This window comes from Sinocyclocheilus grahami, unplaced genomic scaffold, assembly GCF_001515645.1.
Source record: "Sinocyclocheilus grahami isolate Dianchi unplaced genomic scaffold, SAMN03320097.WGS_v1.1 scaffold234.1, whole genome shotgun sequence".
Taxonomy (NCBI): domain Eukaryota; kingdom Metazoa; phylum Chordata; class Actinopteri; order Cypriniformes; family Cyprinidae; genus Sinocyclocheilus; species Sinocyclocheilus grahami.
This window is the reverse complement of record NW_015505413.1, coordinates 1,140,187-1,157,930: the sequence shown is the minus strand read 5'-3', so window position 1 is coordinate 1,157,930 and position 17,744 is coordinate 1,140,187. Positions and strand designations below refer to the sequence as shown.

At 34.6% G+C, this 17,744-nt stretch overlaps 1 protein-coding gene across 2 annotated transcripts in view; it reads left to right on the top strand.

The window, feature by feature from the left end:
* LOC107597636 (transmembrane protein 87A-like) overlaps window positions 1–12,146 on the top strand; it is a 14,991-nt gene extending 2,845 nt beyond the window's left edge. Inside the window, exons 5-21 of one of the 2 annotated variants that reach the window (XR_001610481.1) lie at window positions 1,617–1,673; window positions 1,765–1,818; window positions 1,914–2,007; window positions 2,112–2,173; window positions 2,500–2,683; window positions 3,194–3,293; window positions 3,872–3,965; window positions 5,178–5,249; window positions 6,342–6,450; window positions 6,532–6,590; window positions 6,682–6,785; window positions 6,880–6,953; window positions 7,059–7,129; window positions 7,446–7,498; window positions 8,026–8,056; window positions 11,212–11,591; window positions 11,637–12,146. Coding sequence is in view for 1 of the 2 variants with exons in the window: in XM_016288792.1 (XP_016144278.1) it covers window positions 1,617–1,673; window positions 1,765–1,818; window positions 1,914–2,007; window positions 2,112–2,173; window positions 2,500–2,683; window positions 3,194–3,293; window positions 3,872–3,965; window positions 5,178–5,249; window positions 6,342–6,450; window positions 6,532–6,590; window positions 6,682–6,785; window positions 6,880–6,953; window positions 7,059–7,129; window positions 7,446–7,498; window positions 8,026–8,056; window positions 11,212–11,253 (1,260 nt within the window). In the remaining variant the exon portion in view is untranslated. Of the gene's footprint in view, window positions 1–1,616; window positions 1,674–1,764; window positions 1,819–1,913; window positions 2,008–2,111; window positions 2,174–2,499; window positions 2,684–3,193; window positions 3,294–3,871; window positions 3,966–5,177; window positions 5,250–6,341; window positions 6,451–6,531; window positions 6,591–6,681; window positions 6,786–6,879; window positions 6,954–7,058; window positions 7,130–7,445; window positions 7,499–8,025; window positions 8,057–11,211 lie in introns of both variants that reach the window. The other variant, XM_016288792.1, reaches the window with a different exon arrangement.
* The last annotated feature ends 5,598 nt before the right edge of the window (window positions 12,147–17,744 follow it).

Genomic DNA, 17,744 nt, shown 5'->3' with positions numbered 1-17,744 from the left:
AGCATTATTAATATTCTATTATATTCTATCATATTTATTAATATTTTGAATAAGCTTTTGATGCCTTTCAGTTTTCATTTTAATTTAATTTAAATTTTGTGTATATGTGTGTGTGTGTATGTGTGTGTATATATATATATATCCAGATTTTGATTTTCAAAAATGTATTATAAAAACTTTATTGATTGATTATTTGAATTGATTATTTTTTCCCGAAATGCAATAAATCCATTGAATCAATATAAAAGTTGTTTTTCATATTGAAACTGTTGAAAATACACAAAAAGTAAGTTGATCCACATATGACAGCCTCTGAACTTGGTCAATACTAATCTTATTAATAGCTTACGTTTCTTCCCCACCGCAGAAACCAAAATTCATTTTCATGCGCTTGTCAATTCGATTGTCATGCGCATCTCGTCAGTAAAGCCGGTTCTGTTAAATCTCCATCACGTGCTTTCAGATGGAGCGGCATTTAATACACAGAGCCATAGATCACTGACAAGCTACGCAATATCTCGTTCATAATTGAAGGCGATTCATCTTCGATTATGAACGCAATATTGCGTAGTTCGTCAGTTACTGTTTACAATGCGTGATATGGTGTGCTGTGATTGGTTGAGCGGATGTATCGCATTCTGCAGAGAAGGGAGACTGGTGTTTGTCGCAGTCTGGAAAGATAGGGAGAAAACGTGACAGAATAACACGGGCGGATATCGCATTTTGCGTAAAATTAAAAATGTACTTCAATATCGAGCAGATACAATACTGATTTTGGCTGGAACTCAAATTTTTTTTTTAAATGGCGTTTATCGCATTTTGGAACCAAACTCTTCACATATGTGTGTGTGTGTGTGTGTGTGTGTGTGTGCGCGAGAGAGAGTGCGAGTGGGTGTTTATGCGTGTGAGTGTGTGTTTTTGTGTGAGAGTGCGAGTGTGTGTATATGTGTGTGTGTGTGTGTGTGTGTGTGTGTGAGAGTGCATATACATATATGGTGTGGCAACCACTTTATATTTAGCTTTATTTTTATTTTTGTATTAGTAATTTTAATTCTTAAACTTATTTGATTTCTGTTAGTTGCCTAAACAATATTTCTCTTTTTCATTTATGTTTTTCAAAATTTAAAAGTTCAACATTTTCATGTATTATTAATATTTATGTGTATTTATATTTAATTTACTATCAAATAAAAAAGATGAAATTGTATTTTGCATTAACAAACTGATGCCTATTGTATTTTCGGGCCTTTATTTATATAAATAAATAACTTTTATTTTATTTTATTTTGGTTTGTTTTGTTTTTTATAAAATATGCATGCATATTTTACAAGCACATTTTCCCCTCATTACCACAATGTGATAGAAATCTCTTTCTCACATTGTCTGTGTTTCCAGACACAATGATATTTCTTAAAATGATTAAAATCAGCAAAGAAAGGTAATTCAACAAATACTAACATGATCTATGCTCACAATTATAGATCACAAAAATGTGACGTGAAGTGTGATGTTTTCAGCCTCTTTCTCAACTTCCTGACATTTGACTGATGTTAATCTTTATTACATAATTGCATCTTAAGAGGTTCAGTGTTGTCTATTACACGTTTATCTGCAGAAATCAAAAGCAGAACCAAAAACCGTGAGCCTGGCTCAGTTGGAAGGCGAGTTACAGGTAAAACTGTTGACTAATGATCCTGTTTCAAAAGCTACTTGTTTTCAAACAACTCAAAAAGCAATATATTTTTCTTTGGTTTTAAAATAAGGATGGGAGTTTCACAAGTTCTTCTGTTGCTGAGGCTGGCTCATATAGAACAACGGTAAGACATTCTCAGATATAATATATGGGGTATTTGGCAACAGCAATCGATTGAGGGTTTGTTGAGTAATGCACATAATTTCTTTGTTGGCAAAGGAACATGTGATTGCTACGACCTGGAGGGACGGGCCCTACCTGCTGGTAGTGCAGATCAATTCAAGCAAACAGGATGCCAACTGGAATTTAACCTGTAGGCCTAATTACCTACATTACGTAGATGTCTGAATATGTAGCTGTTTCTGTATGGCTGCATGATCTTATCTCATGCTATCTTATCTAAATTGTGTGTTTCAGTCAGTGTTATGATGAAGGGAACCCATGGCTATCTCTCTGTCACCGAATGGCCTCTCATGATCGTAAGTAGTTTAGATGCTCATCGGCTTTGTCACTTGCTTATTAGTGTTCTATGATGGGTTTTTAAAGCGGGATTTGGAGCCTCTAAGGGCCTCAAAGGAGTGCTAGGGGGGTTGTGGAAAAGTTTGGAGAAAATGAAATCAAAATGAACAAGTATTGTTTTTTTTAAATATTGCATTTATAAATTTATTATGTATTTATTACATGTATTATATTCAATAATAAATGAGCAGTTAAATCCAACAGTCCAATCAATTCCTGATGGACAAAATTCTATTATAATATCTTTGCATGATTTCGTATGTGTGTCTCCCTCTCTTTTCTTCAGTTCTACATGGTCATGTGTGTGGTGTACATCCTGTACGCTCTGCTGTGGTTCGTCTGGGCGTCCTGCTACTGGAAAGACCTGCTGAGGATCCAGTTCTGGATTGCAGGAGTCATATTCTTGGGCATGATAGAGAAGGCCGTCTTCTGTGCTGAATATCAGAACACTAACAACATGGGCTCAGCATGTTAGTCAAAATACACTCTTTATTCCTCAGTTTCAACTGTTAAATTCTCCTACGATGGCCTAACTAATTTGGACATTTAAGTCACACGTAAAACTGTCTGAATGCCATTGCATAAGATAAAATAGTGTAATCTAGAATCTTTTTGTAATTTTAGTGCATAGACTGCATTTATTTGATCAAAAATACAATAAAACAGTAATAATATATATATATATGTTTTTATATTTCGAGTTTTCAGTTTAAAACACAAAGTGTCACAATACCTTTGTCTTAATTTTTAACACTAGATAGATGTATTATTTTATCATTTAATATGTAACCTTTCTTTAAAACCTTAAAATTGAATCTTTGATAAAAATGAATGACACCTGGATCAATATTTTGTTGTCTAATGCAGTGACATTCAGACATTTTAATTAGTCTGCATCAGGCATCACACTGGCGTTTACTGAAAATAGATCAATAGCTTTCCATATGTTTAAAAGTTGAATCTCTTTGTCTTCTCTCCAGCTCAGGGTCTGCTGATCTTTGCCGAGCTCATCTCTGCTTTGAAGAGGACTCTGGCCCGTTTGCTCGTCATCATCGTCAGTCTGGGCTATGGCATTGTAAAGTGAGTAATGAAAGCATTGATCGACAGGTTTCAGGATCATTAAAGGAATAGTTCACCCTCAAAAAAGAAAATTTGTTGATAATGTACTCGGGCCATCCAAGATGTAGATGCGGTTGTTTCTTCATCTGATTTGAAGAAATGTAGCATTCCATCACTTGCTCACCAATGGATGCTCTGCAGTGAATGGGTGCCGTCAGCATGAGAGTCCAAACAGCTGATAAAAACATCACAGTAATCCACACCACTCCAGTCCATCAGTTAATGTCTTGTGAAGCGATAAGCTGTGTGTTTGTAAGAAACAAATCCATCAAGACGTTTTTAACTTCAAACCAAATCCATAATATTACCTACTCCAGTAAAAAAAAAAAAGTAATCACGTCTGAATCAGGAGAGAAATATGTACAGATCAAGCAAAACACGTTTCTAAACAATAGTATTATTAAATACTAAATAAATATTTTGATGTGAGAGGACAACAGGGGATGAACTTTTTTTCACCGGAGGAGGTGTTATGAATTATCATGTTTGGGTGGTTTTAGAGAGCGTGAGATGACAATGATGTTTTTGTGTTTTCTCAGGCCGCGTTTAGGCACCGTCATGCACAGAGTGGTGGGTCTGGGTGTGCTTTACTTCGCATTTGCTGCAATTGAGGGCATTCTGAGGATCACTGGGGTAAAGCTGACATCCTGGTTCTTTTTGAACTATTTTGTTATGCAGTTGCATAATATAAACAGCCATTTTGTCAAATAACCGTCAATTATGAGATGTCATTTTTAGACTTTATTTGTTGTCAATAATGAGTGTGATTGGTGTTGATCTGTAAGGGTCGAGATAATGGACCAGCCCTCGTCACATACGTTATACTAGCTGTGTTTGATTCTTCTGCTATCTGGTTCATATCCTTCCGATGGGCCTATCAAGCCTGTTCGATTATGAAGAAATGAAAGTTCTGTCATCATTTAGTCACCCTCATCTCAACGTTCTTTGTTCTGTTGAACACAGAAGATATTTTGAAGAATGTTGGTAACCAAACAGTTGCCATTGACTTCCATTGTATTTTTGTCCATATAACGGAAGTCAATGGGAACCAAAAAGGTTTGGTTGCCAGCATTAATCCTTCTCGACAGAATTTAAATTTTTGGGTGAACTGTTTTAACTAATTCTGTCATTTACAAATGTTAATTATTTCTTGCAGACTATAACCATATAGTTGAAAAACATTTAAAAGGTGCTTATTCCTTTTAGTGTAATTTTTAGTTTGATTGTCATTCGTTTTTCAGTTTTTGTAGTGGTGAAGGACCTGTTCCTATTGTTCCCTATTCCTTATTTTTCCCCATTTTGGAACCAAACTCTTCACATATGTGTGTGTGTGTGTGTGTGTGTGTGTGTGCGCGAGAGAGAGTGCGAGTGTGTGTATATGTGTGTGAGTGTGTGTGTGTGAGAGTGCGAATGTGTGTATATGTGTGTGTGTGTGTGTGTGTGTGTGTGAGAGTGCCTTTGTTCTGTTGAACACAGAAGATATTTTGAAGAATGTTGGTAACCAAACAGTTGCCATTGACTTCCATTGTATTTTTGTCCATATAACGGAAGTCAATGGGAACCAAAAAGGTTTGGTTGCCAGCATTAATCCTTCTCGACAGAATTTAAATTTTTGGGTGAACTGTTTTAACTAATTCTGTCATTTACAAATGTTAATTATTTCTTGCAGACTATAACCATATAGTTGAAAAACATTTAAAAGGTGCTTATTCCTTTGTGTAATTTTTAGTTTGATTGTCGTTCGTTTTTCAGTTTTTGTAGTGGTGAAGGACCTGTTCCTATTGTTCCCTATTCCTTATTTTTCCCCATTCCTTATTTTTCCCCACCTCTGTGCATCTCTCTCAGGCTAAAGACTCTGACCAGGCCCTGCTAGCCAACATTCCCCTGGCTCTGCTTGACTCCTCTCTGTGTTGGTGGATATCCTTTTGGGAAGCTGTGTGTGTGTTTTTGCCCCCACATAGTCTGTCTATTGTGCAGTAATTTATTCCTGCATGATGCCTTATTTATGGAGTTCTTGTTTTATTTTCTTATTTGCCCTTTAGACCTGAAGACTTTCTTACTAAGCATGATGCAACAAAAAATATTGAAAATTTTTCGGCATTCTATCTATGCCTATGTGAGATGTTCTTGATTACCATAGACTTTTCAGCATGTGCTTACTGTAAATATCCGATGGAAGATGGTGCATTTTAGCACTGCAAATATGCTACTCTTCTAAAGTCTGGGGTCAAGTAAGATTTTTTTTTTAAGAAATATATATTTTTTTATTCAGCAGGGATGCATTAAATTGATCAAAAGTGACAGTAAAGACATTTAAAATGTATATTTCAAATAAAATTTAACCTGACTAAAACCACAGTTTTCATAAAATTATGAAGCGGCACAATTGTTTTTAACACTGATAATAATCAGAAATGTTTCTTGAGCAGCAAATCAGCATATTAGAATGATTTCTGAAGATCGTGTGACACTGAAGACTGGAGTAATCATGCTGAAAATTCAGCTTTGAATCTCAAGAATACATTTCCTTTTTAAAATATATTCAAATAGAAAAAGTTATTTAAAATTGTAATAATATTTCGGAATATTACTATTTTACTGTATTTTTCATCAAATAAATGAAGCCGTGGTGAAAACATTTCAAATATTTCAAAAATCTTACTGACCCCAAACTTTATTGATAGTAAACCAACACAACTGCACTGCATGGCCAAACATAATATTTTAATATTATATATAACATTTAACTATATTATAAATAATATGCATATCATAATATAATAAATATAACAGTCGAAACAGTGTGGTAGTTGCATATTTTCAACATTATTCTGTAGTTCTGCCTGCTTATTACAAGTCTATTCTAGTGAATGTAGGTTTCATGTTATTATTTTGTCTGTGGTAATTGACAGCATGCTACATAGGAATTATTAGGTTAATAATAACTTGTTATATTCCTAGTCTTATGGTCCTATAAGTCAGTGACTCAATTCCTTGACTATATCTCACATATTTGTCAGTCTGGCACAAACCATTAAGACTCTGAAACTCAGAAGAAACCCAGTGAAGTTGTCTTTGTACAGACACTTCACCAACACGCTCATCTTTGCTATTCTCGGTGAGTAAAAGCATGAAATCTTGCTGAGTACAGTGCAATAGTTAAACCCAGTCAAGGTGACTGATATGTGGCGTGTTTCAGGCTCCATCATTTTCATGGTTTGGACAACGAAGAAGTTCCGGTTAGCAGACTGTCAGGCGGTGAGTATTTGAGCTCTTTGAGTTTACAGCTCTGCTCTGATTGGAGCAGAACCAGAAGTTTTAAAACGGGTTCCTGTGTGTTTCTGAGCAGGACTGGATGGAGCTGTGGGTGGATGATGCTTTCTGGAGGTTCCTCTTCTCCATCATACTGCTGGTCATCATGTTTCTGTGGAGGCCGTCTGCCAACAATCAAAGGCAAGCATACTGAAGATATGGTGTTTCTTCCAAATCCTAGTCAGCTGTCTTGCTCTCTATCTTCTACAGCAGCGTCCATGTGCTCTGTGTGTAGGTATGCGTTCACACCGCTTATTGATGACTCAGACGATGAGGAGATTGAAGAGTTCCTGGTGTCTGCAAACATCGGTCAGTCACACTTTTCTGAGGTTTTCACTGTAGGTTATTGCACTGTATGGAAACTTTGTTATATGAAAATCGTGGGTTAATTAATATGCACATATTCATCCTCAGCTGATGGGATAAAGTTGAGGGCAGCTAAGACAGAAACCAATGGAACGGTGAAGCCTGCAGCAGCCAATCCGGTCAGTGTCGATTTTTAAATCAACTGTCCCGTATAGTTTTATTTTTGTATTATTTTAAAGTTGTTCTTTCGATCTTACAATTTTTTTTTTTTAAGAAATCATTTTTATACTGCGAGATTACATTAAATTGATTAAAAGTGACAGTAAAAACACCTATAATGTTAAAAAGATTTATATTTCAAATAAGTTATGTTCTTTTGAACTTGTTATTCAGCAGAGAATCCTCAATAAATAAAATAGTAAATATCACAAATGTTATATAATAAAACATAACCTTTACAGTAACCTAATATAATAAAATCTTTGATTGTTTCAGGATGAAGATTTGAAGTGGGTGGAGGAGAATATTCCGACCTCTCTGTCTGATATGTAGGTCGCTTTCTGTTTGACAAAGGTCCTGTCCACATGGATGTAGTTATTTTTAAAACCGCAGCTTTTTCTACGCAGTTAGGTCGTTCGTCCACACGCAAACGCAGCACCAGGTCACTGAAACCGAACATTTTTGAAAACGCCTGCCAGGGTGAATATTTTCAAAAACTGGAAAAAGCGAAACCGGAGTTTTTGGCTTGTGACATCGGCGCCTGCGCTGTTATCTCCGCCTACTGTAGACTTTTTCAGGCTTCTGATTGGCCAACATGGCTTTACGATTGAGATTATATCGCCACCTGTTGGTTTGGCATGCTCTTGACAGTGCTTCATAGCATGCGTTTGCATTTTCATGTGGACGGATATTTATTTTTAAAGGGGAGAAGGAAAACGTTTATAAAAATACCCGCGTACGTGTGGACATGGCCAAAAACATACATACATACTCCCTCTGCTGTTAGCAAGAAAAGGGTAAACCCTACCCATGTAAATTTGTAATTATTCACGCAATTATTCGCTTTTATTTTCAGAGCTCTTCCTGTTCTTCTTGACTCAGATGAGGTATGCAAACTTTATTTCTATCATAGCTGTTTCTTTATGTAACTTTAAGTTTTTAGTTTTAGTCTCAGTTTTTCTTTACCGTGTTCTTCTGAAATGGGATATGTTGGGGATACAGTTTCACTACTTTAAATAAAATAATTGTTCACCTAAAATACATAATAAAACGTATTTTATTTCAGCTAGTTGCCAATGCAAACTTTTTCATTTAGTTTAATTTGACGTACTAAAATAATTAAAGGGTTAGTTCCCCCAAAAATGAAAATTCTCAATTTTCGTTTTTGGGTGAACTTACCCTTTAACTAAAACTGAAATAAAAAATTAACAAAACTCTATAGAAATACCAAAAAAAATGGCAAAACAGCAACATAACTAAAATTTTATATGAAAATGAACATGGGAAATATAAAAATAATAAATCATTCAAAATATTTAAATCATCAGTGTAGTATCTAGTGATATTTAGTATCTTGTGACACTAAAATAACATTGTCTAGTTTCCATTGTTTTATTCACTTTCATGTTTTTGTGGAACATTTACATCAGCCATCATGAATGAGTGTAAGCTCAGGGTGTTTTTTGGTATTTTCGCCTAAATTTGACATACTCAAATTCAAATGTTTATCCTACACGCACGCATACAATGGAGGAAATGGAAAAAAAATTGTTTCATTGTAAAGAAAACCCTTTGAACTACAAAATATGAGTGTAAGTCTTTATAAATAACATTATATATTTTTCAAATATTACAATAAACACAAAACAAAACATAGGCGCTTTTGGAGTTTTAAAACAAATTATTTTTTTGAAATTCTGTAATTCAGGTTCTATTAGGCCCAGCTCTCTGCAATTTACTTTGTTTGATGCCACTAGATGCCGAAAAGTACCAGAAAAAAAGAATCTTTCAAATAACAGCTTCTAAACAGGAGTTATTACATTATATGTGAAGTGAGTGAAATTGTCTATTTCTGCATCTAAATGTGTCATGGTGAGTTTCCTTTGCAAAAACAGGCTTTATAAAACACATTAACCCCACAATCCTATTTTACTCTGTGCCATAAGCACTTTAATTGATTATTAATTGAATTATGTTTCATTTTTATGTTTTTCTAAGTAGTAATATGCAAAATGGCACAAGCGAATTGGACCAAATTTCACATATTGTGTATTCTACAATGTTTAATTATTTCAGGATGCACAAGACTGTCTACATTATAAAATATATCTGGTTTATCACAATCTAAAATAGAATCCATATCCTCCAGCTTTATATCATTCCATTTATATGCATTCTGTATTGGGATACTGATTCACAGCATCTCTCACCTCATTAGCTCACTCCTGTATCCAGAGCATCTCTCCATGACAACATTGCATCATCCCTGATCCAGAGCGGAGCTAATTTGCTAGCTGGCAGCTATCTGAAGCATTCAGCGCGTCAAACAAACACATATCAGTTCATCCACACAACACTGTAATAATCCATGTATATTTACTGTATATTCACTGAAATGCATAATGTACTGTACATTTCTGTCAATAAACAGTGTATCAGATTGCTAGCTGTGCTATCACGTTTCAAAACAATGATTAAAATATCAAAAACATGCAAACACACGCTCAAAGTCTTACCCAGACGCGCGTTCATTCCTCTCCACGGCGCCGCCTTCACCATATATAACCTGTAATATGATTATCATAGATTGATATTATCCGAGCCGCGTGTGCAGTATCCTTTCCGTGAGGTAAACGCGCCTTCAACACTAGTGTTGGGTCATTCTTGAACGATTCGTTCATTTTGAACGAATCTTTAATATGACTCGGGAAGAACAAGTCGTCTCGGGGAGTGATTCGTTCAGTCGCGCATGCGCAACATCCTATAGGTTCTGTACTGGAATTAGTCAAGTAGTTCACCTGGTTCGAGTCTTCGGGTTATTCGAGTCATTCGTTCATCACGTGACAGCCCCATAAGCTTTAACCAATGCAGTCTGAGCTGGAAAGAGAATTGATTAGTTCATCTCTCGAGTCTTCGGGTTTGAGTCGTTCGAAGACTTGTCAGATAAAAGGTGAGGTGAGCTAATCATAGACTGAAGACCCAGGTAAACAATGAATTCATCTTTTCTGTTTCTTATAGCAGTTTTGTATTGTTTGTAGTGTGATCAACGTTTGCGTAAGTAGTAGACATGTTAGGGAAGTAACACGTAACATTTTAATTATATTTAGCTAAAATGAACGAAATGACTCGAAAAAATATTCATTCATTTTGCTGAACGAGACTCAAAGGTCCGAGTCGGTAAAATGATCCGAACTTCCCATCACTATTCAACACATTCCAAGAACTACAGAGACCAAAAACCCCCAGAGGTACATTCCCGGATGTGAAGACCCCCCTCTCCCCCCTCTAGTGGGAGGTGTCAAATTTCACAGCTCTGAAATGGCCGCCTAGTTGACAGACATGTAATCTGACCAATTGCAGTCCACAACCGAAGACAGATCTCTAGAACATCAGACACGCTGGCTGTGTGCGCTTTGGATATGAAGAGCGCCTGTTTTCTGTCTATTTCGCAACCTGGACAAAACTCTATATATCTCACCGATGAAAGCACGCAGAAACGTGAAAATGGTCTTGTTTGAAAGAAGAGATCCTAATCTAATAGATAATATAGAGTATATAGATATTTGTGGCTGTTTGCGGCTGACTGAAGCAGTGCTACGAGCATAAATGTAAATTCGCTCAGAGATGACAAAATTTTACATTGCGATTCTATCAAGGATCATTCGATCTGTGATTGTCACACAATGAAATAATCTACATCGTCAAATTCCTGAGAATGAGATCTTTCTTGTGATATATGACTTGACTTTTTTGTGAAAAATATATAAAATACACATTCTTCATACAAATTATTCGCAATGGTTAGGCGGAAATTCGTGTGTGGGACGAATACATTTCTAAGCTTAATTTTACTGCTTTATGAATATATAAAAAAAAATTATTTGTAAAGAAGACACTCCAAGCTTTCAAATGAACCCATATATGGGCTGATACCATATAAGGAAGGCTATGTAAATGAAGCATAAAAATAAAGCATAACGCGATTTTGGACCCGTATCTGGGTCCGCAGAGTTTAACTGGTTCATGCCTGTTTCTCACACAGGAGATCATGACTACCAAGTATGAGATGTCTAAAATGGAGTGAGGTTGAGAAAGCGCTGAAGCTGAAGCAAACCTCCAGAGATGAACCAAACCGCTGCTCCTGTAACTGGCATCTGACCCTCGCCGGAGAGAGTCACAGACTCAGACTGTTTCCTTCCTTTGGTCCGGATGGTTGGCGGCTTTTGGGTAAATTGAAGGAATCGTGCTGAAGAGGTGGACGCATCCTAGCTGATCTAGACGCAGTACTACCTGAACTTTGTTGAGGTGTTGCCTCTCTTTTTTTCCCTGAACTGTTCAAATGTCCAGAAGACTTTAACGTCATCATCAATCTGTATAAAGAGATGACGGTCTATGTTTATAAACTTTTGTGAGGACAAACCTGTCAAAATTGTGAGTGAGTATTCAAATGGGTGAAACCATTCTTAGCTCTGGTTTTTGTTTTTTTTGTGTGTGTGTGTTTCACTCCATCCTGAAAAACATTGATAAGGAACTTCAAGTTGACCAAAGCGTCTTCTCCGTTTCGATAAGTTAGTCTTTGGCTGTGTATAAAGTGTTATTTCAGACATTTTGCCTATGTTTTTAGCACATGATATGAATAGTAGAATGTCTGTTGGTGTGTCCGATTTGTTTGTGAGTTTGTGCAGGGAGTAATTTAAATGGGCAGAATGATTCATTATATATTCTGAATAATTTTATGAAGTTGTTTTGTAGAGAGCCCAGCTTAACTTTTCTCACTTAAAAGGAGAATTCACCCCAAAATTAAAATTGTTGTTATTTAGTCACCCTCGCGTCGACTCAAATCTGCATGCTGTTATTTATGGAAGACTGTTTTGGCCACAAGAGTAAAAAAATAAATAAGGTAATTGCATCTTTTTATTTTATAATTCAGCATTTTTTCTCACACTTCTGAGATATAAACAAGATATAAACTTTCTAGCAATTCCTGGTTTACATCTCGAAATTCTATATTTTTTGTTTCGGAATTTAAAAAAATAAATTTTTAATTTGCAGTTCTGTAAAAAATAAAAAAAGCGACATTTTATCTCACAATTCTGACTTTTTCCTTTCAGTTGCAGTTTACATCTCACTTTTCTTCTCAGAAATGCGAGTTTATATCTTGCAGTTTTGAGTTTATATCTTAAAATTCTGAGTTTATATCTTGTAATTCTGAGGAAAAAAAGTCAGAATTGTGACATGAAATTTGAATTGAGGAAAAACCACAATTGTTTGATAAATTGACAATTACCTTTTTTTTTAATCATGTGGCAGAAACAGTAGAACACAAAAAGAAGTTTTAAAGCTAAATTTAGTAGTGCATACAACTTGTGCGCTATAATTCCAGGTCTTCCGAAATAATATGAAAGCTTTGTGTGAGGAACAGAGCAAAATTGAACCCTCTATTGGCCAAAAACTTTACCCCTCGCAACGTGAAATCTGAATGCTTTTGTGAATGAGGTTTGAGAGCAGTAAATAAATTACATTTTGGTCTGTTTCTTACAGAAAACTATTGTACGAGTGTAAATGTAGCGCATTTTATGATGCATTTTTTGTAGCTTGAACTTTAATTGTATGCAAAGAAGCAGCATGAAGACTTGCGGCTTTTGAATTTTATTTTAAGTAGTGCTGCAACCGATTAATTGCGATTAATCGCATCCTAAATAAAAGTTTTTGTTTACATAATATATGAGTCTGTACTGTGTATATTTATTATGTATATATAAATACAAACGCATGCATGTATATGTTTAAGAAAAATATGCTATGTTTCTATATTAAATATATTTATATATAATATAAATTATAAGAATATAAATGTGACTCTGGAGCACAAAAGCAGTCTTAAGTCGCTGGGGTATATTTGTAGCAATAGCCCAAAATGCATTGTATGGGTCAAAATTATTGATTTTTCTTTTATGCTAAAAACCACTAGGATATTAAGTAAAGATCATGTTCCATGAAGATATTTTGTAAATGTCCTACTGTAAATATATTAAAACTTAATTTTTGATTGGTAATATGCATTGCTAAGAACTTCATTTGGACAAATTTAAAGATGATTTTCTCAGTATTTAGATTTTTTTTGCACCCTCAGATTCCAGATTTTCAAATAGTTGTATCTCGACCAAATATTGTCCGATCCTAACAAACCATACATCAATGGAAAGCTTATTTATTCAGCTTTGAGATGGTGTATAAATCTCAATTTCAAAGAATTGACCCTTATGACTGATTTTGTGGTCCAGGGTCACGTATATACATGTACATATTTTCAAAATATATACTGTATGTGTGTGTGTGTATTTATATATACATATTAAATAAACACAGTACACATACATATAGTATGTAAACAAAAAACTTTTTTGAATGCGATTAATCGCGATATAATTTGAAGATATATAGTTAAATGGGTTTGAAACAACGTTAGGGTGTCTTTTTCATTTTTGGGTGAAATATTCTTTTAAATGCATTTGTTTTTTTGTTTTGAGGAAAAGTGTATGTATCTTGGATCTCTGTGTAGCATACATTACTGAAGCCTTAACTCACTTCTGTCCTTTTTTAAAAAAAAATTTTGCTGTATCGCGGTAAAATCATCACATCACAAATGTGAGCTCACACTATTCAAAAAGCACACTTGATGTCCTGTAGCTCAGGTCTTCTCTGTTTTCTGGCTACATGCATGTTTATCCATGTTTCACACATGTTCAACAATGTGGGTTGCAATAAAAGACTCTTTATTAGTCAAATTGTGAGGCGTTGTGAGTTATGTGTTTTATTATGCCATATGTTGTTTTTTAAAAGGGTTCACAATGTCCTGAAGGTGACAGAAAATGTTTGATAAGACAGTTGAACGTGAAAGTATCATTTTGTCTGTTCTGTGAGAAAGCTAATAGTGATAATATTAATATACACCGGCTCTCCAGAATACTTCAATATGAAAAAACACATCAACAAAAACACTTCCTAAATCTATTTTTATTGTGTGTTTTTTATATTTGGAGGTAGGCAGTCTTCATCTACAATCACTTTAGTTAGAGCAGCGTGAACATCCTTATAGTTATCCTGTTGTTTTCCATAAAATAAAATAAAAAGTCATATGCATTGGAACGACATTATGTTTCAAATGTATTATTATCATCATCTATATTTCCAGTAAGGCCACAAGGGAGCATCTGTAACTAAATGGTAATACAGCACGTCTTCTTATACTTGATCAAAACAAAGGATGTTATTCTGTCCATTTCTTTATGATTTATACATAAATTCTGCGCATCCACTAAGCCTCATAACTTGTCATTTGAGCAATGTAAAGCATTTTGCCTGTGGAGCTTTCGTTTGAACCCATCTGCTTATCTCTAATAAGATTAAAAATAAGATTTGTAACATTATAAATGTCTTTACTGGCCGTTTTAATCCATTTAATGCATCCTTGCTGAATACAAGTGTTAAGTAAATTCAGCATCAGGGTTTTGTTGTTATTTTGATTTAACTTGGGCCCAGTTTCACAGACGGGGCTTAGCTTAGTTTTTATAAAAATACCTTAGAAAAATAAAAATGTTACATGTGTGCATCTTGGGACAAAACAATGGCACTAACATATTTTAAGATATGTCAGAGCAAGATCATTTTAGTTGAGACAGCTCAAACTTGCATTATTGTCTGGGACTAGCCTTGAGCATTGTCTGTGAAAACAGGGGTTTATGTACTAAAATAAAAATAATAAATAAAATAAAAAAAACCCCACTAAGGATTTACCGAGTATTACCAATTTCCCTCATCTATCTCTCTGGTACTTGGGCCTAAAGTAAAGTTGAATAAAAAATAATTAAGAATAAAAATGAAATAATAATATTAAATAATACAATTAATTATTAATAATTAATTATATAAAAATATAATAAAAACTAACATAATTTTTAAAAACTAATAAAAATGACAAAAACTCAACAAAATTACTAAAACTTTAACTGAAATAAATAAATAATAAAAATATTCAAAATATCAAAACATTCTCAATGATACTAAAATAACACTTGCCACAAAATATCCACAAGTCCGTAAGAGTCTTTGAGCTAATCTGTGAACTTTGAGTCTTAAACCATGCAACATAAGCTACTTTTACACACACACTACTTTTTACCCTCTTTTTTGCAGTCCAGTCCAAAAAAAATTAAAAATAAAATAAGACCAATTAATGAAAACACGCACACTCAAACACTGAAAGAAACACCTCAACACCATGGTTTACTGGGTTCACAAGCATCTCAAACTATTACGGAATTACTACATTACGGTAAATTCCTCATTCAAAGTTACTGTATCATATGCCTTCAGTCAGAAGACTTGAAAAATAATGCACATATATGGATCACTTTAAATATATTGACTGTACACTCTAAAAAATGCTGGGTTAATTACAACCCAGTGCTGGGTAAAATAGGGACAAACCCAGCAATTGGGTTGTTTTGACCCAGTGGTTGGGTTACTACCCAGAAGGTTGGGTTAAACATTTAACCCAACCGCTGGGTCAAAACAACCCAATTGCTGGGTTTGTCCCTATTTTACCCAGCACTGGGTTGTATTTAACCCAGCATTTTTTAAAGTGTATGCTTTCAGTATATGGAAAAGAGCAGTGTGAACATTTCTGAAAACCATCAGTGTTTCCCAGAAGAAAGCCATGCACGTTTGAAGCGAGATGAGGGTGAGTAAATAGTTACTTAGCTACTTTCTTTGCTTATCACTCCTTCCTGCAAAATGTCAATGTTTATTGCTTGTAGTGAAAGTTAAATTATGTCTTGGGCCATTTTGTTTTCTCTGGCAAATCTCATTGTACTTAAAACCTTTTGAAAGCTTCAAACTGGGCCGTTGGACCGAGAGTCGAGCTGTTTCTCAGTGATTATGCAAAGATTTTACAGTTGAAGTGCATTGTCATTTTAAAACAGCACCCGACCGTCCTTTGAACATGTGCTGCCTTCAGGAAGCTTGTGGCTCTTTTGATCTTCTGAGAGAAAAGGCACTGGACAGCCACATGTGCTCAACATTAGGCCCACTAGTGTCCATTTCTCTTTCTAGCAAACACGTCACTGACAAACACTGAGAAATACTCTTTAGTTTCCTGATTGTTATTGTTCCTTGCATTCTTCTTAAGGTCATATTACTGGTCACATGTTAACTCGACAATCGATTTTGATGACTAACCAGCGAATTCTGAAGATGTTTGCCTTTTCAGTACTCATTTAAACTAAAATATGAGATCGTTCCACCCCGAAGTGGAAGTTTGGTGTCTTTTCTGCTCACCAAGGCTGTATTTATTTGATAAGCCATACCATAAAAACAGTAATATTGTGAAATATTATTACCATTTAAATAACTGTTTTCATTATATTTTAAATGTAATTTATTCCTGTGATGCAAATTTGAATTTTCAGCATCATTACTCCAGTATTCCTGTAGAAATCATTCTTATATGCTTATTTGCTGCTCAAGAAAAAATTTATTATTTATTATCAATGTTGAAAACAGTTGTGCTGCTTCATATTTTTGTTTCTTTGATGAAAAGTAAAAAAAAAAAAAAAAGCATTTATTTGAAATAGAAGTCTTTTGTAATATTATAAATGTCTTTGCTGTCACTTTTGATCACTTTAATGCATCCTTGCTGAAAAGATTTTCATTTCTTTAAAAAAATGGTACCGACACTAAACGTTTGAATGGTAGTGTATATGCTAATTAACTTAAAGGCACAGTTCACCAAAAAAAATAAAATAATTTTTTATCAACATTTACTCGCTCTCATTTTGCACGAAACAAAAATGAGGTTTATATTTAAATAGGTTCAAAATATAACTGATCTGTCCCTTTAAGAATGAATTCAAATTCAAATTTGGAATGTCCTGCATCAAAACAACATCAGAGATCAAAGAGATGAATAATGCCAGTGTCAGATCACTTTGTTTTCATTTTGATTAATTGATTGTAAATCGGCAGATCATTCTGTGTAAGATCAAAGAAACCAAAAGACATTGAAAAAAAGTGCATTTCTGACTTTAATTAAGAAACATTCAACATGTGTGTGCAAGACAGAAGTTGAATGCAATAATGTGTGAAACAAACAGCCGTTGATTTCAGTATTAGATACCAAACCTGATATAACCGACAGATGCAAAGAGCAATATATCATATTCAAATGCAAAATTACAAAAAATGCAACGTTCAGATTTTGTTGTTCTTATTATAAAACATCCAACAAACATAAACGAACAGTAATTAAAAATAGACACTTCTCTCATGCTAAGTGCTGTAGTTAATTTCAGTCTGTTTGAACCCCGTTGATTGACAGCAGTGCATATTTACAAGCTGAATTTAACCATGTACTGAAGCAGAAGGAAACAAAAAAAGAACAACTTACTGTTCTGTTCATCAGGTTGAATTGATTCTTGTGTCTTTAGACTTTCCTTCTTTAGCTCTTAAACACGATCCCATGTTCTCCTCCTTACTGACTGACCTAACCAATCATAAAGCTGTCGTCGTAGTTCA